The 22,590-nt window shown below is 37.7% G+C and overlaps 1 protein-coding gene across 2 annotated transcripts; it reads right to left on the bottom strand.

The window, feature by feature from the left end:
* Positions 1 to 1,523: 1,523 nt before the first annotated feature.
* Positions 1,524 to 20,600, bottom strand: nr2f5 (nuclear receptor subfamily 2, group F, member 5). Of its 2 annotated transcripts, none has more exons than XM_056242988.1 (4): positions 20,472 to 20,600; positions 4,567 to 4,847; positions 4,132 to 4,378; positions 1,524 to 2,689 (listed from the first exon to the last, which is right to left on the bottom strand). In XM_056242988.1, exons 1-4 carry the CDS (start codon positions 20,473 to 20,475, stop codon positions 2,373 to 2,375), a joined length of 849 nt encoding a protein of 282 aa, XP_056098963.1. In that variant the 5' UTR covers positions 20,476 to 20,600; the 3' UTR covers positions 1,524 to 2,372. The 2 variants fall into 2 exon arrangements, with proteins under 2 accessions (XP_056098963.1, XP_056098962.1); XM_056242987.1 differs by lacking the exon at positions 20,472 to 20,600 and adding an exon at positions 13,299 to 14,564.
* Between the last annotated feature and the right edge of the window lie 1,990 nt (positions 20,601 to 22,590).

Below are 22,590 nucleotides of genomic sequence, written 5' to 3'. Positions count from 1 at the left end.
CTTACCCCTGAGGCACATGGTGCTGCAAATATATTTTATATTCACAGTGAGGTAATATTGCATGATGTAGAGGTGAAGAGGTCACTGTTGAGCTGGAGTGACAGTTCTGAAATTAAGGTATAAGTAATTTCCATACTAGCTGCTCTAATGCTGGAAGGGGTCTGGAGGCCACAAGCATGACTTATAACCCTGCCAACAGAGCTCTAAACATTATGCATTACTGAATATTTTCTAAAACAATGGTATGATTTTTTTTTTTTTAAGTATATTCTATCATCTTAAAATCAAGGTGTTTAGTTGCCTTAAAAATAATATAACATAAATAGTTACATAATATAAATAATAATTTAAATAATCTTTATTTACAATATAATATAAATAATCTTTAAATTATTTAATTCATCTTTATTGCCCCCAAACTAAATTGATTTTAGATTTTCTTGAAAGATCACAATGGCTTTAGTTTCAATCACGCCCTATAAATTCCCATAATGCACCATTAAAAAAAAACAACAACAACAACAACACACAGTTGCTCACTATATTCACTTGCTAAAAATGAAATGTTAATGGATCAAGGCTCTTGTGCCTGAATAAATTTTTTAGATACAAGGATTCACATCATAGGGAACCATAGTGATATGAGACACAGAGAAAATAGCTGAAGAACATTTTGGGAAAAACATTTAAAAAAAAAAAAACCCTGAAGAACATTTTTCATATAAGCTTTAACTGAAATGGGGAAAATGACAAAGAATCAAACACTGCAAAATAAGTCAATATTTTAGCATTTTTGGCATATAAGTCATGGGACAAAACCTGAAACATTTTGTGGTTTGATCAGATTAAAGTTGACCTATTTGAGCTGATAGAAAGCAAATACAACCAAACATCCTGGTAAAATGGTCCTTACCATCCATTATGGAGGTGGGGACATTATGAGGAAAACCTAGTCAGCCAGATACATCTGCATTTTGGGTTCAAATTCATTTATACTTGCAAAAAGGGCTCAAAACACATGCCTACAGTAAATCTATAAAGGAGTGGTTTAAAAAGTTATGACCCAAACCAGAATAAAAAAAAATAAAAAACAGGAACAAAATGCCAACAGCAGCAATTCTGTGAATGACAGATTTTATTTCATTGATTCATTTCTCCAAACCTAAAATACAGAAAAACATACTTTGATAGAAATATTCTGTGAACTAATACAACAGGTCCTGCTTTCAAAGGTCCCAATGGCTTTTATATCCAAATGCTGCCTTAAAAGCTGTAGTGCCATGTTAAAAAAAAATGTGACAGCGGGGTTTAAACATATTCAGACGAGTGAGAAAGTAACAAAAAACTTGATGAAACCTACAGTATGCTACACAAAATACCTGGTCATCAAAGGCAGACTATTGGCATAATTGAGGTTTTGAGTTTATCGAGTGAATTAGGGTAATCGGTGTCATTTTGTGTGGTTTCCTGTCACCTCAACACTCTACATGATCAAATGAGACTAAATGAGACTAGAATATGGTAAAGTTAGCATAGACTTGGTTGGCTTGGACACATCAGAGCTGTCCTGACATTCCCCAATGTTTCAGAATACCTTATTTTACCCTAGTGTTTTTCTTGATGCTACAGGAGATAAACACCTGTATTTAACAAGACGCATGTGCTCGATACGGCAACATTCTGTCTGGATGTGCTGAATATTTGGATGTAGCTGAGAAAAGCACGGAAAGTGAGGGTTATCTGGCTGGTTTCAAGTGCCTCTTTCAAGTCCTTCCACTTCATCAGACCTAAATGCAAAAATCAACTAGACAAACGAAATTTCACCTCAGTCATCGGTTCCACAAAATACTCCCGAGAGTTCAGATGCCGGTCCTACTTTGGCAATGGCTTTCTCTCCCATGAGTCCTGCAAGAGTCACACCTTTCTCTCGGTTTTACTGGGGATGAAATACAAACTTCCACCACCCCAAATTCAGCTGCTGGGATCTTAGTTTCAGTTTTTACTTCACCACACACGTACGGACCGAATCTTGACTCTCCCGCTAATACAAGTGGTGTAGTTTCCAAGGTCCGTCTACAGTTAATAGCTTTTCTGGTAAAGTTTTGGCATCAGCTTTAATGGCTTCTGGTTGAGTCAAAATCAGGAATGGACATTGCACTTTGGGCCAAACAGTCCTTGTTCATAGAAAACCTCTGTGGGAAACAGTTCGGTGTCTGTTTGAAGTCCATTCCCATTGACGAAACAAACGGCTGGTGCTTCAGATAAGTGAGCAGTGATGATGTGGCAGAAAGGGGCGTGGCTTGCTGACAGATTCCCTGTATCGGCCATGACCCCGTGGAGGTGGGGGTGTGATATGGATTATGAGGGTGGGATCAGGGCCCGTTCTCGTTGTAATGGATTGAGATGGGCCGGTCTCTCTGGACGGGCATGTAAGGCCAGTTGTAGCTGGAGCCGGAAAGCAGCATGTCCCGCAGCAGGGTCTCAATGGGTGTTTTACCAACCAGTCGCACAAAGAACAGCTGTTCGATAACAGGAGAAGAAACGATGCGCAGGGAGGGTAGCCGTAGCAACAGCCGGCCGAATCGGTTGGGTTGATTGGGATATTGGTTTCGCACGTACTCTTCAAGAGCACACTGGGACTTTTCCTGGATGCTCTCCACATGGGCCACATCAGACAGACCCATGGCATCTAAAGTAGAAAGTAAAAGCAGAGGGGAAAATTAAGGAATAGCCTACTGTACTTCCAATGTGTGTTTCTTTTGCAGTTGTTTCATTGAAATGAATTGGCCACACCCTACAGGAAGGTGAACTGGAATTGAAATGAAAGAAATTCAACACAGGTAATGCATTCTGTCAATCCATCCATATTAAAATGAAGCACAGCGGTAAGTGCATAAAGTCCTGCTTAAACTGGATTGTGGGTGCTTACTGAAAAAGACGCAGCTGAAATACTCAAGTGTGTAAAATTGCGGGGTTTTAACCAATGACAGCCTTTCTCTCTGTTATGCTACTCATCATTGGTGTACGCGTACACTTGATCCTGCTGAGCTTCAGTTTTGATAACAAAAGATTAATTGCTTCATATTTCTATGGGGGCGAGGATACCCGCTGAGCAGGACACAACCGCCACTTCTGTCTATGTCCCATGAGTCCAGATAAAGACATCTATAGTTACTGTAGGCAGGGTTTTGTAAGGGGGGCACTGATGTGTCAGTCCCTGGCGTAATGTCAGCGCTGACAAGCCTTGCGTGCTTCTGCGCCAGTCCCCCTTACGCTGGCGTTACACGGCAAAGGCATCCCCCTCTCTCTTTGTGTTTCACAGTGTGAACACACGCTGGGAGCTGCCACCGCACCGCGTCGGGCAATCGGGGCGACTGGCTGACATTAGAGGCCTGTCGAGCGATGTGAGGTGATAGGAGGTTTGGGCTGAGGTTACGGGCCACAAGAGTTTGTCTGTCCCTGTTAGCTCATGCCGGCAGGTCTCGGTAGGGGGTGGAGGGGGCTTTGGCTGGAATTGCAGGATGGATCACATTGATGCCCTGGGCTACAGAGGTTATGTAGGTCACAACCAGACTGAAGCGAATCTTTCTTTCCGCAACTCAGCATGCATAATTCAGCCATGTTGGTGGAAGTTGAGTTGGGGTGGGGGGCTGCTTGCCTGGTTTCAATAATAGATGGAAGCATGAAGGATTGAGTGATTAAAAAAAAAAAAGAATCGAGAGCGGTGGGTTCAGCCATCCATTTGGAAAAGTGTAGGTCTGGGCAGGAAAAGGATTTCTGACAGGTAGAGCAGGGAATCAGAAATAATCTAAGCCAGTGGGCAAGACATCTCTGAATCTGAAGCTCTGTGGCAAAGCGATTGGTGTTTGGCACTTTTTTGTTTTTAACGTTTTGTGTGTAACACTTTACAACCAGGTAACTTTTCTTTGTTTCTTTTTGATTTGTTTCATTAATTTACCAAAAAAACACAACTCACGAAAAATACTGACAACTAGACATAAACAGATCAACAAAACAGCCCAGATGTTTTTTTTTAAAAATGGTATTATTGAGGTTTACTCTGTGCTCCTAAAATGGACTCATAATTGACATATAGTGAATACTAATAGTCTAAAGGTAAGTTATTCTTACCAGAGGTGAAGAGTACGATGGACTTCAGGCAGGAGTACTCGGCCGTGTCTACCTGAAGGGCTTTTAGTTTCTCCACCTGCTCTTGGAAGACGCGTATGTGGTCCATGAAGGCCACCACCCGCTCGGCTGACATGGGAGAGGCGTGTAGACCAGCAGCGGCCAGCAGGGGCGCAACGTGCAGCGGCATAGAGCACTGAGCAGCATTCAGAACAAACAGCTCACTCCACGACATGCGTAAGAGCGCCACCTACACAAAAATAAAATACAATTATTAATTATTTGATTACATTTTAAATTGAACATTGCTGTCTTTTATTACATTGATCTCGCCATTGTTATAGCAATAAACCAGTCCGGCCCCCCCGGTACGTGATTTCAACCTGTATATATGAACCAAGCTTGAATATGCTAAGAGTCCTGACAAATTTGCTTTACCTGGTCCATGAGCTGTAGGTCAGGAAAGAAAGGGATGTTCTTCGCCCACTCCACAGCACTGAAGAGTAAACGGGCGGCCAATTCACAGATGTTCTCGATGCCCATTAGATTGTTGGATTGCATACACTGGGCTCCATAGCGTGAGGTGGGGTACGGCTCGGCCCGTAGAAGCAGAGAGATGAAGCCCGAAAGGTACGGCTGCCCGTTATATGGGTCACTCCCGTTGCTCAGGTACTGTCCTGGACTGGACTGCGAGTTGGACATACGACCCCTTTGGACAGCTGAGGAAATGAAAATAAAAATCAAAGAGCCATTAGAAGTGGATATTAATGTGTTTACTTGCAAACACAACCAGATCCATTCACAAGAATAGATCAAGCCAAGTCTCCTTCTGCTTTCTAATGTCTAAGTGAATCAAGTCAATGCATCTGTGAAACCCATCAGAGAGATGCCGAGCCCTTTGCTATACATCAGTAATGAGTGAGTGAACACTATGGGTGGAATGAGGTTTTTCACACTTCCTCAAACAAATGGTTCAGCCAGAGGCGAAGGGCAAAACAGAGGCCATTCCTGCAACGGCGCAGCTCAGTGCCCATTTGGGAAACACCTGTTTAACTATCCTGCTGTCTGGCCAATAACTCCATTTACTATAAACCAGAGGGAGCATGAAATGAACACGGAATGAAAGAGAGAGAGAGAGAGAGAGAGAGAGTGACAAAAACCCATAGGAAAATGTTATTGCTTTATGTTTCTTAGACATAATAGAGTTTCATGTAAGTATCAACTTTATCTTAGTTGTTGATAGATCTGGACCTGGATGTATCATTATCGTTTTATTATAATTTGAGTAGAATATATTTTCTGATATATTTTGAAATGCTTTAAAGGGGTCATAGCATGTAAAATTATAATTGCTATTAGTTATTTAATATATATATATACACATCACAATAGACATAAAAGGAAGGAACAGTGGCAAACAATGCTCTCATTATGATATAAAATACAATCAGAGTTTCCTTTAGGAAGGAAGAGAAAGTGGAGAAACTGAACGGTAAGGATTCAGAGACTTTTGTTATAACTACATCTACCTAATGAACGCTTTAATAATGTGTATAATTTACAAAGGAATGAATGACAGAAGCTTGTCCTATTTCTTGTCTTGCTGAATTTTCAGCATCATTACTCCAGTCTTCAGTGTCACATGATCATTCCGAAAACATTCTAATATGCTGAATTGCTGCTCAAGAAAGATTTCTTATTATTATCAGTGTTATTCAATATTTTTTGGAAACCCTAATACCATGATTTCTTTCAGGATTCTATGATGAATAGAACATTCAAAAGAACAGCATTTATTTGAAATAGATTTTTTATTAAAAAAAATGTCTTTAGTCACTTTTGATTAATTTAATGCATCCTTGCTGAATAAACATATTAATGTCTTTCAAGAGATTTCTTACTGACCCCAGAATTTTAAACAGCAGTGTAAATATAGAATCTGAAGGAGAATAAAAATGTCTTTATCAATTCCAGTTCAGATAAAAGCCAAACAATGGCATGTTAAATTAAAGTTGAGGTGGGTCATTTCTACACCAATTGGCACCAAACAGAATTGCAATCAGTTTGTTTGAGCAGCCAGACTGAGTTTGATATAAGAACTTTTGAGTTTGAGGACAGGACTACCTGTTAGTCCAAAAGAAATCAAGGACCGGGGATTTTGCAGGTTTGGGAATTTAAAATGGACCATTTTCTCACAGTATTTCTCTCTACATATTTATTTATTTATTTATTTTTAAAGAGCAAACACAGGCCCTCTAGCAGCATTATTTAGTCAGAGTCACAGTTGAACTGCATTCTTATGAATCGTGAACGTGCTTCACGTGTGTAATGGAATTAACACACCACTTACACTTAGAGGTCAAAAGTTAACAAAGCTGGACTTTCCAGTTCCTCGTTTGCGTTCTCTCACTGTTTGTCGTTCTCTCCTGAAACTGGTTGTGATGGAGCTCCGGCATGCCATAAGATGAGGAGGGCGGGGGCAGGTGCACAATATTTGCGGAGCAAAAATGTGTGACATTGAGGTGTTCGACCACATTTCTGCACAAACATTTAACGTCACTCAGGTGTGCAAATCCATTGCCTGAATCATTTTGAATTAGGAGCAAGTCACACTTAAAAAAATAAAACAGAGGCGCATGCTGTGACAGAATATGAAAAGTGAATCTGAACAGTCTGAATTTTACAGCATTCTTAAACTTACATTTCAGTAATTATGTAATCAGCAATGAACATTTTTTATATAGTTTTAGTTAATAACAACACGTTATCAGCATAACAATAGAATAAAACTATTTTTGTTATGCCTCCGTTTTTTGAGTTGGATATAATGCAAAATCTTAAACAGTTTTTCAAAACCCTAAAACTTGAAAATCTATGTCTCTCAGACTTTTTGACACTGCTGTATTTGAAGAATCATAAAGCATTATGTTACACAGCAAATCAGAGTCTCCTCTGGCGGAGGTCACCTGTTCAAATGGGTTGAACAGCAGGATTAGCCAATCGACCAGGTGGCAGGGTGATATTTACCCAAACCCCACAGAGAGCCGTCACATTTGGACTTTGCTATGATCCTGTCTATTATTAATGTTTACTTTCCATTGACCTATATTTCACCCTGCACATGGGAAGCGAGTGACTTACAGGTCATGGGATGAAGTCACAGTTTCAGCACGTTTCCTGAGACGCTCGGCAACGGCAGCACATGGTGGACATGCACTGTTAATACTGTACATCTGCATGCATGCTGCCAACATCCAATCCTCTTACAATGTGACATCTCAGGCTATTCTGCATGAAATTGGTTACTAGGTGGCTGCTTACAAGTGTTATTTTAGTGTCTATAATCGTTTTTATTATTAATAGTATATTTCATTTTAATTTTAGTTAAGTCTTGTAAGTGTGTCGTGTTTTAGTCAGTTTTATTCGTTTTTTTTTTTAAAGTACCCCTATTATGCTATTTTAAAAGTTCCTAATTTTGTTTTGGAGGACTCCTACAACAGGTTAACATGCATCCAAGGTCAAAAAACACTTGAGTTTTCTCATAATATACATTGCAGTTCATTCGAAGATTCTGTCTCTCTAAACCCCTCCTTTCCGAGAGCTTACTGTGCTCTGATTGGTCAGATGGCTCAGTTTGTTGTGATTGGTCGACCACTTACACCGTGTGTCAGAAACGAAATACCCATTACCATATCTGAATTTCAGCACTGGATGCTTCGGGGCTTGATACACAGTGATACGAACAGTAGTCCCGCGTAGCCAGACCTTCAGACTGACGGCTGAAGGTGTGGAATTCATAGCAGCTTTCTTTGGCCAAGGCCCGTCCATAAGGCCGTTTGACCGACATGTCAAACAACCAATTACAGTTCGTTTCGTTCAGCGTCACGTTTTGGGGCGTGGAAATGTCCCCACAACAACAGACTGGCGTGCAACAAGTCAGTCAGCATAGAAAATCAAAGAAGGAAAAGAAAACTTCAAGAGTCTATGCCGTGAACCTCGCATACTTTTGAGAATCCTACGTTTAGCTGATCTTGATAAATGCTCATTATCACTCATGTAAACACAACAGTTTTTCTTCCGCAATCACACGTCTGCGCTTTGTTTCCCGGCAGACCGAAAGTAAACGCGACACTCGCGCCCCCCGGAAATCCGATAAAATTCAACCAATCAGATGACGACTTCGACATTCCTGAAGTGTTTCCAGTTAAGTGTACCATATGCATCAGACGTTTAGCCAACGTTCCGTGGGCGTGACGTCTGAGGCTGAGACTATACGAACAGTAACAATGTTTTACCATATCAATTCCAGCGCCTTTAGAAGTGCATTTAAAGTGGATTTGCAGTGCAAAAAAAACAAACCAAAACATGAACCAAACTCTTCCAGGCCTCAGCGTCAACTACAGTGTTTGAGTGCGGGTCAAAGTAAACATTGTTTACGGTCAGCCAATGAAGACCATAGGCTAGTATTATGCAAATTTGATTCCAACCTACATAACAGGAAGTAAGCCTGGAAATGCTGACGACTCATTTCAGGAGTTCAGAATCGATTATTTCTTTTAGTAGGAGCTGATAAATTGATTTGTCATGCACTCTGATCTTTAAAACTATGCAAACATTTTTCACAAACAGCTATATTACACAGGTTATATTCGAATATGTTGCTCAAATTCCTCATTTAATACAAGTCTGTGAGATTTTGTATGCTAGCCCTTTTGCATGTGAATGTCAGACTTTCTTAAGTCCGTGGCCGTTTTCTAGTTTTGACAAAGGTCACGGCCTTGCACAAGGAACATTCCAGCAGATGCACGTACTTGCAGAAGCCTGTGGAACTGACAAGGCAATCAAGCTGCTTTCTTTCAATCAGAGGCGCCCTTTGTCAGGCTGGAATGTCAGTCATGTCAAGAGCAGCCGTAAGGTGTAAAAACAGGTAGAGCGATCGAAGATGAGGAGTGCTAGGAGGAAGATCATCGCGGAACGCGCTAGCTGAATCCTTCGGGTTTTGAGTTGCTACATTACAGGTTCTTCAGATTTATGTGTTGGTGCAAGGTAAAAAGATTCTGTTATTCACATTCACGCTCCATGAAGGTGTTTCAGAAATGTTCCTGTTGCAAGAAATGGGTTTGGAACAACCTGAAGATGAGTAAATAATGATGACAGATGTTTCACATCAAAATTGATGCACTTCTGGGTTCTTTGAAGTTTCTACAGAACATCCCCAGAAGGTTATCTCATGTGTAATAAGGCGGCAAAACCATCTATTTTTTTCATAAGAGAGGTCGTCGCTAAAAAGTACATGCGTATGTGAGGGTCTCAGTGGAAACATCAGCGTGATTCTGCCCCATTCATTACTAAACGCATGTGATAAACTCGTAGGAGGAGAGAGTGGGATTTCTGAGTGCTGCGGAAAACAAAGAACCTTAGAGCGAAATGCGTATGACCTCATCCATAACAAGTATAAGTTATGCAAAAGTTCAAGAGTTTCAAGGCTACCAATGATCCATACTATCAAAGGCATTATCTGTCTGATACCTGAACCATTTACTTTTTTTGAACAATGATGATTAAAAAGTTCTAAACATAAGTTCAGTCTGGCTTGTTCATCTAATCCTTTCAATTATATTCCAATGATATATAAGCATCTGCTTACCTCAATTCTTTCTTCTTCTTCTTTCCCAACTCCACCTTTATTCCTAATCCTAATACATATATAACCTGTCAACTTCTCTATGCATTAATACTGCTATCTTTCTTTAATCAAGTAGTGCAGGGAGGTACTGTATCTTAGGATGTGTTCACACTTGACTAATAAATTTAGTCCTGATCCGCTTACCGTCCGCATTTTAACACAGAACCTCAAGTCATATGGATATGTTCACAACCTGATTGGTCGGCTTTTATAACATATATTTCGCGATGGAACTTACCGAACATCCAAAACAATGCTGTGTGCTGAGCTAAATGCACTCGTTGTATGTGCATAGCCTACATATGATGGTATTTTGACCGGCTGAGAACTCGTGAAGAGGTTCTAAAATGTGTAAAGGAGTCAAAACAGCGTCAGGAATCCCTCCATCACACACAAACGAAGATCTGCTGCGAGGAGACGCGGTTCTGATGCTGTACCGAACTGTGATGGGAAACATTGCAACTATGACGAGAAAAAACGGCTATGCTTGAGCATTCTGTCCTTTTTAGGGTTGCATCTTGTTAAATCATGTCCTGTTTTTTATTCGTTTACATGCCTTTGGTCCGTGTTGCATTCATATTTCAGTCGAACCGCACCAGAGTTCGTTTGGAAGCGGAGCGAGACCCATCTTTACAGCCTCTCGGTCCGCTTGTTTGGTGCACCAGGGTTCAGATGGCAGCGTTCACACTTATTCAAATTAACCGAACTAACTGAGCAATCGCACCAGAGTTTGTTTTAATCAAATCAAACATGAAAAGTGTGAACATATTCTAAGATCTCACAGCCCCTCCATCATGGACAGCACACCAAATCTATATCACACTCATATACATGAACTTGTGAGAGACAAATTATTAGCAGGATTACATCAACCTGTAATGACCAGGATTCAACCAATAGAAGAAAAGCCGGCTCTGTGAGTTACAGAATCTGACCTGCTAAAAGACGTTTTTTGAAGTTTCATGTCAAATACAATGTTGCGAATCCAAGAGGCGACACTAAAGTGGAAGTTGTATCACACTGTTGTACTTATAGGATAGTTTATTCATTTATCTACATATGTATTTAACAAAGACTGAGCATCTTAAAGATCTAGTTTGAATCTGGATTGGAATCTGTAAGAAGGTCATATAGAAATGTGAATGTTAATCATAAATCTCATGCACAAGGACCAAAGTATATGAGCCAAGTGTTTTGTTTGTTTGGCTCAAATTGTGTTATGACTGAAGAATATCTGTAATGCCTCAGTACAAGGTGCTTCTCTTCGCGAGTGACTGAATTGCATAATTCAGAGGAGATATCATTTATGAATGAAAAGAAGAAGCGAGGCTGCATGTGTTCCTGTCTACATCTATTTTGTCTGTACAAATGCAACACACACTGTATAAAGTATCTTTCAAAGTTGTAAATAAACCAAAGATTATTAGAGTTCAAGAAAATACTATTTCAGTTTTTCTACTACTAGAAATTTTTTAGTGAAAATTCGTTGAGTGCAAAAGTGCAACCTAACGGGCAAGAGTGAAATAAAAATGCATATTATTGATTTACGTGAATGCATGCAGACAGGTCAAACAAACCAATGTCTTAACATGTTTTAACCGTTGAGGCGGCTGATGTTTTCACAGCTACACGAAGGCACTGTCACTCGAATGATTTCAATGCTTTCATGTTTTAGTTTAAATAGATTCATCACACTCTAGGGGGTAAGTTGTCACTGTGGAATCTGCTATCATAGGCAGTTCATTAACATTAAAGAGTAAAACAATTATGAGAGACAATAAACTATTATCAATGCATTATACAAATACTTAAACCAATGTTGAAACCAACAAACAAAACCACTGGGTATGTTGACAACTTTGCTTTGTGACAAATAGCCCCAGTCTCCTCTATACATTAGAAAACTCAACAGAATGATTTGAAAATCCATGAAAGAGCCAATACAATAATGACTGAGTTGAGGTGTTAGAGATGGTTAGTGTCTACTTTGACAGAAATGCAATATTATAACAGGCTACAGAATAATTCTGGGCCATATTCATCATCTTATACACAGATAGCTCATAGTCACATCAAAGGTCAACAGACAAGAGAATCAGGAGACTGAATGTTCTTTCAGTCTGAACTCTGAAGGCATGACTAGATGAATTTTCCCTGCAGTGATTTTCATAACCCAAACTAATTAGGAGTTTTCACAATCATCTGCAGAGTGGACGACTTATCCACCACAATTATATAAAAAAAACACTAGTATTTTAAACTACATTTGAATTAAACCTGACTTTGCAAACTGATCATGCCCCAAATTACTATTAAGACTCCAGAAGTATCATCTTAATCCGCAAACAAAGAAATTTGTTGTTTGATTTGTAAAAAAATGTATATATATATATTCTCTTGCAGTTGAATGTTATTTGCACAATTAAACACTAAATAGTCAAGATTAGTCTGAATTTTCAAACAAACACATTATATAATTTATAATGCACACAATATAATTTAATTAAACTGGTGCTGCAATGAGCTTTTAAAAAAACAGTGGCTGAAAGAAAAAAAACAAATCCATCCATTACTAGTAAATTCTTATGTTCATCATTATAAGATCCTTTTCTTGAGCTGCTATTTTAAAAAAGTTTTTGATGTTACATTGCAGGTTATTCCGATTAGAATATATTTTTGGGGTTCTTAAAACAACAATAGATATTTACTGTAGAATAAAAAGTTATTTGAGGAACTTTGAACTTATTTGTGTCATTTCTGCAAGATTTTAGTGAGTTTTGATCAGATTTCAGAGTTAGGGTTACTAACCCTAACCCTTCCTCAGTAGTAAGTTGAAAAGGTGCAATGAAGTCATCACCACTTTGATTTCACAAGCAGCAATTCCATTTAAACTTGAAAATATTTTTCAATTCTAGTAGGAATTCTACTGTAAAAAATAAATAAAAATACAGTGCGTGTAAAAAAGGGGTCACTTATACAAATAAATTCCCCAAAAATTAAAACAGTTGATAACAAAAAACTCTGTCACCTCAGACATATGTTTAAGAAAGAAATAGCCCATTCTGTTTAAAAGACATCTGTTTGATTTATAGTCTATATAATTTTACAATAGTAACAATATTTTTTTTTATGATTACAATAACATCTCCAATTAGAACCAAAATGTCCAAAACAACAGTTTAGAACCAAAACCATGATGGTTGTTGTTGTTTTTCTTCTTGTTCTTTGGAAAACCACTGGTGCTTAATTAACCCAGATAACAAAACTGATTGGAAGAACCTGTAATGTCAACTAATATCAACTTTCTGTAATCAAGAACTTTTTAAATCTCCAAGCAACAACTCAAGAACCCTATACAGCAAAAAAGATCTTGATTTGAAGAGCTGAACATAAGAACCACTATAACCATTTGGTTAGTCTTACTACAGGTTTTAAATTTGTATTTGTCAATTGCACGCAGCAGTTAAACACTGTGAGATCTTACCCTCTCTCCTCATTCCGACTTTCAAGCACTTCTTCAGCCGACAATACTGGCATTGGTTCCGATGGTGCTGGTCAATGGGACAGTCGCGGTTCCCCCGGCAGGTGTAACTCAGGTTCCGTCTCACCGAGCGCTTGAAGAAGCTCTTGCACCCCTCGCACGTAAACTGGCCGTAGTGTTTGCCGCTGGACTTGTCCCCGCACACCATGCAGTCCACATTGGGAATTTTGTCCCCGGAGAGCGCGTCGTTGCCCGGGGTTGAACCCGAGGGAGTTCCCGGTGTCCCGCCGGGCTCCTGACTGCACATTTGCAGCTGGGACCCGGGATCAGTCGAAATGTTCTCTTGCCACTGATTTACTACCATTGCCATGCTATCCCGCAACACTTTCTGTGGTAACGACCGATACAATGCGACTCCTTTCAAGCGGGGAGGAGGAGATCTAGACGAGGCGCGCGGCGCTTCCCACCTCAGAGATCTTTCTACGACAAAAACTTAACTTCTCTACTCACAGCAGTTCTTGGAATATTTACAAGGTAAACGAGAGGGTGGCATAATTATTGCGTGAGAAATCCCCAAAACATGTTCAAGTTTCAGTCGCTCCGAATACGGTCAGTTTTGCGCGAGATCTGTCCGAGCGCGTACGTCGCGTCACGAGAGGACCATCCGTGTTTGAAACTTCACGATCTTCTCGAAATCCCACGTGTGAAGTTTAATGTGAGATTGTGAGAATTATTATTATTAGGTATTTAACGGAAACTATAAAAGAAAGCGTTTTCCAATACTCATACTGACACCATACCTAGTCGTAATCTTCGTCTGAACAAGACAGCACGCGAAATATTATTGTGAAAAAAACGTGTAAATAAAATGAAAATGAATAAACGCTATGAGTTCTTTCCATATGACACAATTCTTTGTACCAGGAAAGTCCCTAAATAATCCGTCAAAACTTGTAGGTTGTTTAGAAGAGGAGATTCACTGCGTTTCACCCGCCAGCTGTCCGATTCATCTCTGAGAAGCGTAGTTAAGAATTCGGTGAAAGTGACACTAAACAGCCGTGGTTCCTGAAGCTCCGCCCACCACAGTGCATATAAGGACATAGTGACCATATATGAGTGTGACGCCTTCACATGGGGCGGGGCTTGGATACGCTAAGCTCCTCAACTGGTCAGTGGAGGTGCTAGAAAAAAAGTCTTTGTCCAATTGGACAAAGGCGCTGCTCTTGCACAATTAATGTGAATTGTTTAACAATCTCAAGCAGAGAGAAACTCAAGAGATCTTGACAAAAAGACATTAACACTGATTATTTTTCATCATCATTATTTGCCGGGACAAAAAAGAGGTACTGAAAGAGGCAAAAAATTTAGAATTCCTCAGTTTTAATCTTTTATCTACCAATTATATATATTTTTATTAAACGATTCGTTTAGATAGGCCAATATGTACATAAACTGTTTTGATATTTTCAAAAAATATGCCCATTTGCACAATTACTTTCATCAAAACAGTTCATCACCCAAAAATATTGTTAGAAAACAAGTATCGTTTACTGTATGTTACATTTCAATAATAATATTAACAAATTGTGTGCATTCAGTTTGATGCATCATAACAGATTCAGATTTTATTTTAATTCAATCCAATACATGTTTGCTTTGTGCACTTTTAATTTCAGTGCATAAAACACTGTCAGGCATGAAATATATAATGCTAAATAAGCAAATAAAAGAGCAAAAATAATTGTACATTGATGTTTACTTAATTATAACAAGAGAGAAAAGAAATGATGGTATTATTTGTTAGCTACCTTGTTTTTATAAGCGTCTCGTTGAGGTGTTGGAGTTTACACCATTTGACAAAGGCTCCTTGCAGGACACTTCACTTCTGTTAGTTTAGTCTGTAATGAGCATATTGGGAATCTGTTAAAGCACAAAAGGCCACAGTGTAAATTACAGTGACATGCACTGGGTTTTACACCTTAAAACTGTGAGGAAGTGGACATGTTAAAGACATTGAACTAACTGATGTCATGATTACTATTTTAAGCCTTGTTTATTTGCACTTAAAATGTGCATCTGTAGATGATTCAGCGTTACTTCAACAAGAATAAATTAGGATTGTCTTAAAAATTAGATTGTGTAAAATAATGTAGTAAATGTGGACTGGATTTAATGTAGAATTATTTTAGGAATCTGTAATTCCTCCTTATTGTAATGCACTTCAGATCAGCTGTGGTTGTGTTAAATGTGCTCTATAAATAAAGTTTGGCTTGACTTTACTGCTTAATTCGTTAAAAAAATGCATTTGCTTTTTACAACGTACAACCTTTTTATTAGTGTTTGTAATGAATCCAACTATTTTCAGACAGAAAAGGTTAAATGCTCTTCTTTTTGCCAGCACTTTGTCATAGCATGGAAATTATATTTATGAGGAAACTCATACACTCTTACGAATAAGCTTCCAAAAGAGAGACCTTCACAGTAATGTCATAGAAGAACCATTTCGGGTTCCCCAAAGAAACGTCCTTAAAACAAACTTTTTTTTTTTTTTTTACATTTTATTTATTATTTATTTATTAATTATTACATTTACATTTTAATAATATAAAAAAATCTTTTGTGCAATGGAAAGGTTCCATGGATTTTAAAGGTTCTTCATGGAACCAGATGCGAATAAAGAAACTTTCTTTTTAAGAGTATCAGTAGCTAGGAAAAACATTTAACTGTAACTATAATAAATAGTACACATTCCTAATACAGTGGACATGATTTGGATAAGCAAATTAAGAGGTCAAATAGAGGTAATGGAAATGTTTAAAGTAATCACAATGCAACAAGTACTAAATAAGACTGCTTTGTTAGCAAGATATTTTGTTTTAATATGTCCATTGCTGGTTAATGCATTACAAGTAATGCAAGTTAAGTTATCAGATTACTTTTTTAAGTAACTAGTAAAGTAACGCATTACTTTTACATTTACATCAACATACAATATCTGAGTTATTTTGTCAAATAAGTAACGCAAGTTACTTTGTTTTCCCATTTATTGACTGACAGCCATGTTGAGAGAAGTCGTGAGTAAGTGCAGATGTGTTGGTATGGTTATGGTTATTGTAGTTATAGCACAGGGGTGTCCAATCCTGCTCCTGAAAGGCTAATATCCTGCAGAGTTCAGCATCAACCCCAAATAAAGCAGATAATCAAGGTCTTAAGTACATAGACTTCCAGGCAGGAGTGTTGAGGAGCTGAACTCTGCCGGACAGTGGCTCTCCAGGACCAAGTTTGGACACCCCTGTTCTAAACTAAACGTAAACGGGTATTTACTCATCTCACTTGCACAAAAACAGATTCAGTATTCCTCAAAATGAATAAAAACAGTGAAATGCAAACTCAGAATATTACGCAAACCTGCAATAATATGTAAATAACACAAAATATACTTTATGTATTTAATCTCACTTTATTAACCAATGTCTTTGCTGCTGACCTTTGATGATCCATGTTCAACTGTAAAAAAAAAAAAAAAAAGCTAAAATTACTTAAACATCACATTGGTGTTTCATTTTTTATTTTTGCTTAAGTGAGAGTGTTAAACTTCTCCCGTGTCCTATTCTTCTAAAGTCCAGAATGGCAGCACAGCTGAAAGGTTATACGCATTATGCAACACATTAGTTAACATAAAATGTAACAAAGTAATGCAATTCTTAGGGAGTAACGCAATATTGTAGCACATTATAACTTTCCCCAACACTGAATACATAAGATACGGAAGCCCTGAACCGCAACGTAAAAAAAAAAAAAAAAAAATCTAGCATTTTGATTTTTTTTTTTTACAGATTTTTTTTTTTTTTTTACAGATTTTTTTTTTTTTTTACGTTGCGGTTCAGGGCTTCCGTATTATTCAGATCCAGTCTTTCGACTTTAATCTCGAAATATTTCGACTTTAATCTCGAAATATTTCGACTTTAATCTCGAAATATTTCGACTTTAATCTCGAAATTTTTCGACTTTAATCTCGAAATTTTTCGACTTTAATCTCGAAATATTTCGACTTTAATCTCGAAATATTTCGACTTTAATCTCGAAATGCTAGATTTTTTTTTTTTTTTTTTACAGATTTTTCTTTTTTTACGTTGCGGTTCAGGGCTTCCGTATTATTCAGATCCAGTCTTTCGACTTTAATCTCGAAATATTTCGACTTTAATCTCGAAATATTTCGACTTTAATCTCGAAATTTTTCGACTTTAATCTCGAAATGCTAGATTTTTTTTTTTTTTTTTTACAGATTTTTCTTTTTTTACGTTGCGGTTCAGGGCTTCCGTAATAAGAGGACCTCAATAGCTTTGAGACACATTTATATTTCCTCACCTCCGTCAAAATCTTCCAAAGTCACTGTGGGACATTTCCTCCATTGAGTAAGTGCAGTATTCCATTAACCAGTTTAAACAGTTATGCCTCCCTCTCTGTCCAACGTTACATGCAAAGTAAACATTCATCTTTGTGTTGATGCCTTAGCAAAACAATAGCAATAAAACAATCAAAACACTGCCAGCATTATTTACAATGAATTAAAACATGTTTAAATATGAAGCGTATAGTAAATAAATGTAAATGAAAGGAAATGAATTATTTAGATATGCTCACGAAACATATGGTCCCCAATTTAGCAGCCTGCAAATAAAAAAGCTCAATGTTATTGTTGTCCCTGTTTAGCACAGCACTTCTAGCGCTAGAGGCCATAAAGTTGGCCTTTAGCTTAGCTTAATTGTTGTCACATGTAACCCTACCTGTCCCCCAATTAGCCTTTTGACTGGCTATTAGATCATTCTGTGGCATACTGACCAAGGGCGTTATTCGGTGGGGATGGTGATTATGTGTAATTCTATACAGTGATGGCATTTAAAAATGAATGGCTTTCTAATATCTTTCAATTAAATTAGAGGTTCAGTTAAAGAACTTCTAAAGCAAAAACAATTCTATTTACTATTTACTCGCCTTCATGTTGTTTCAAACTCGTATGCTGTTATTTTTTCTGTGGAACATTTTTAAAGGATCATCATTAAGCTCTTTTCCATAAAGATAGTTTATAGTCAACATTTCTGTCAAGCTCCAAAAGAACAAAAAACACCACAAACGTAGTCCATGCAACTTAATCAACTTAGTGGTCATAAAATCGCTTTGTACGAGTAACATACCAAAAGTTAAAAATCGTGATCTTGACATGACATAAGTGAGAACTTGAATCTGAATGTGAATTAATAACAACATACGGGTTTGGAACAACATGGGGGAGAGTAAATAGTGAAAAAAATCCCTTTCTTGAGCAATACTGAATCTGTAAAAGTGCCACCAGATACAGTATCTCTTGTATTGAATGAGCTATATAGAATTGTATGCTCATCCCGAGAACAATCATCCATGTGTCAGATGCATCTCTGGCTCTGATGGATTGTGAAGATGAATGCACTGGTATGAGGTGACTGATGACTGCAGCAACTGGCACAGTGACTCCCAGTTTGAGGTCAGGGAGTAAACATGACCACATCGCATGGCCTAGGAAATGCAAAGGCCACTGGTTTGCAGGTTAATTTATGGAAGCTCTGACAGTTTGTGACCCATGATTCAGTGCCCCTGTTTCTGACGTGAAAGACAGCCCAGTCCAAAAACGTACCCATGAACAATCACTTAGGTAACATGAGTGTGAAGCAAAATATGGTCTGAAGGTCCACTTTCCGAAGTAGCGAATGGTCAGTTGTCACCTATTCACCTATTCATAGATCAATTATAACCTCAGAACAAAGACAAAAATAAATGTTTTGAAACTTGAAAGTATCAACCATAATGTTAAAATCATACCAACCATGATCTTAAAATATAGATGATAGATAGAAAGATAGGTAGATAGATAAATGTGTCTATATGCATAATTCCCATATTTTAATATATATATATATTCCTTTTTGAAAGAAGTCACTGATGCTCATCAATCCTGCATTTATTTAATAAAAAAATACAGAAAAAAATAGTAAAATTTGCGAAATATTATTACAATTTTTTTCTATTTTAATATACTAAAAATATAATTTATTTATTTCAGAAAATCTAATGCAAAGCTGCATTTCGATCAACCGTTACTTCAGTCTTCAGTGTCACATGATCCTGCAGAAATCATTCTAATATGCTGATTAATTATCAATGTTGGAAACCGTTGTGCTGCTTCATATTTCTTTTTGAACCTGCGATACTTTTTTCAGGATTCATTGATGAATAAAAAGTAAAAAAAAGAGCAGCATTTATTCAAAATAGAAATCTTTTCTAACAGTATAAATATTTGCAATCACTTTTTATCAAATTAACACATCCTTAATGTCTTTCAAAAAAAAGAAAGAAAAAAATGACTGACCCCAAACTTTTGAACGATGGTGTATATTGTTACAAAATATTTCTTTTCATATATTTTAAGCGTACATAGGCATTTGTCTATAAAAATATGAAACTATTGTCTATGAAAACAGCCAATTTATAATATGACACTCTTATAAGGACAGATTTCAATTTTGGATGAGTGCCTTTACATTTGTGCTTCATATTGCGTTTTGTTCGGACAGTGCCCTCCTTCCTCTGTCCGATTAGAGTTGATTAAGAGGTTAGACGTTGTGAAGCATGGCGTCTTTAACTGAGATTTATCTGTTCCTGTACTGACCCTTATGGGGTTGCCTGCCCTCACCCCAATGTCCTCTAGATTTATTTGGTTATTTGTTTATCTATTCTGAGGAGTCTTGCATGTCTCCCTAATTTTTTTTCCTGTTTATGCATCCAAGTCTCATTTTTCACAGTGGAAGCAATATGAAGCTCTTGCCATGTGCTGATACAGTCAAAATACGGGCAAATGCACTGATGACCCTCATGACCCGGACACCCGCCTGAAGCACAACCTTCTGCATTGTACCGACTCAACCGACATCTATACTAAGACATAACCTCCAGCTTTTAAACCAAAATATTTGAGCTATTTTCCTTTAAGCATGATACCACAGTATATTTCCATAAAAGAAGGTCTAGAGAACAAAATTAAAGTTTATTAGTTCTTAATTTCTGGATTTAATGAGCAAAAACTGGTTCTGTCTTTCAAAAAATTCATTTTAGCAACAGCAGAACAGGCACTTGTCTACTCACACATTTCTTGTTGGAGTTTTCTGGGCTAAACGGGGAGAGCAACAGTATGTGGCTAGCATGACCTGACATGCCTCTGAAGCTGGAGGGGGTCTTGACCTTTGCTCTCCGGCTTCAAACCTAGGAAGATGAAAAAAAGGGATTGGTTAGGAGGGTGACTCCTTAAACAAGAGCTTCTGTTTTAGACTGGAATGTCAGTTCCATAAAAAGATGCCTATAGAGAAGGAAAAAGCGACCAAAAGTGAACAGAGAGATAATGGAGATATAAAAGAGTGTGTGGTGTGTGGACTGTGTGGACGGGAGACCGGGGTTAGTTGTCACACAGGGAGATTGTCATAAGTGCTCAGTTTCAGTAATGAGGGTTTGTTCACCAGTGGTTTTTTAGTTGTTTTGAATTCTGTCTTCCAAACTAACATTCCAATAGATCACTTTGTAATAGTTGTTGGAGTGAACAAGACAACACAATAAAGGTAATATAGCCTAGAAAGAAATACATTTTTCATATGTTCATAGGTCAGGTCAAGTTTTATACTATTTCTATAAAAAATAAATATCTTTGAATGAACAACACTTATGTAATCTTGGTAATGTTTTACATTTACTAATACATTTTAACATTAAAAGTGGAAACAATATTAGTGGTATCACTTTACAATAAGGTTTCATTTGTTAACATTAGTTAACTAAATAACAATGCACAATTTTTCTGCACCATTTATTAATCTTACTTCATGTTAATCTCAACATTTACTAATATATTTATAAGATCAAAAGTTTTGTTTGTTAACATTAATAGATGCACTGAACTAACATGAACATTTGTATTAACAAAGGTTAATAAATCCTGTAAGAATGTATTGCTCAATGTTATTTCATGTTAGTTAACTAATGTTAACAAATGAAACTTTACCATTTCACTTTACCATTTCTATGGTAAAGTGTTAACATATTAGTTGATACATTATGAACTAACATGAACAAAAGTATCAACCAAGAATAATAAATGTTGTAAATGTCTTTTATTTCATGATACCTTAATGCGTTAACTAAGTGTTACCAATGTTTTTTGTGTTACTTTTCCAATTTTGCTGCTTTATGAATTGTTTTGTGTTGTAGAATTGTTGTGAATACATGTAAATGAACTGTAATTGTGGAAATGTTTAATGGCTTTTTTGTAGTTGTGTTGTTTTAACGGTGTAAAAGTGTGGCAACTAGCCTTGGCCTCCTCTGTAAAGTCTAGATAAAAGTATTGAGAGAAACTGAATTCACTTGGCTGCAGAGAGAGATGAGAATATGCATGGTGGGAAATTCATTGCACTTTGTTTTGAACTTTCGGACTTTACCACGTTACACTCGCTGAAACACAAAACTTGGCGCTCGTGGGCAGCGCGTCACCGGAGAAAGATATTTGATTATAAATTATCAGGCTGGAAGACTGTGACCAATGAGCTTAACAAGGCAGAATACTGGGCTGTAACAGATTTGCTGAACACCCCCACCAACCTCTCTGCCATAATGTGATGTTTATGGCCATTTTTACCCCCGGACTTCAGTCATGCGATGGAGCAATAAATTACTCAAGCAGGCCCGCTGGAGGGAAAGTCCTTGTGACTCTGTGCTGCGGCTCTAGCGGAGAGAGCGTGACATAGAGGGTCACATCTGCAGATAACCTTGTGTTTTCTCAATGTTTTTCTCCGACATGGCGGCCGCCTGGAAAGCACACATTACCCACCCATGGAGGTTGGAAATCTGCTCTGGGTGGAACAGCGCTGACACGTAGCATCAATACATCTTTAGCGGAGCATTTTTGTTCGTGTCATTTTTGTGTCCAGCAGCAGATAAAGAGCCCGAAAAACAGGAAATAAGCGGGAGTGTGCGGAATCGTGAAAAATTACACTGCTGATCTTGGAGCAGATTAAAAGTTCAAACTCAGTTGGTCTAGCTTATTATAGTCAAAGTCTTGTAGGACTACGATTGAAGTGCAAGAGAGTTAGAGGTGTGATTCGTCTTCAGTATAGCTTACAGCAATCATTCAATCATTTTGCATTTATAATTAGCAATTCGTGTTAGCAATGGGTTTGGTTCCCAGGGAATGAATTGGAATGCATCAAATGTATATTGC

The sequence above is a fragment of the Rhinichthys klamathensis genome, unplaced genomic scaffold (genome assembly GCF_029890125.1).
Source record: "Rhinichthys klamathensis goyatoka isolate OS25496 unplaced genomic scaffold, OSU_Roscu_1.1 h1tg000768l_1, whole genome shotgun sequence".
In the NCBI taxonomy this organism is placed as follows: Eukaryota; Metazoa; Chordata; class Actinopteri; order Cypriniformes; family Leuciscidae; genus Rhinichthys; species Rhinichthys klamathensis.
This window is presented reverse-complemented; position numbering and strand designations above follow the sequence as displayed.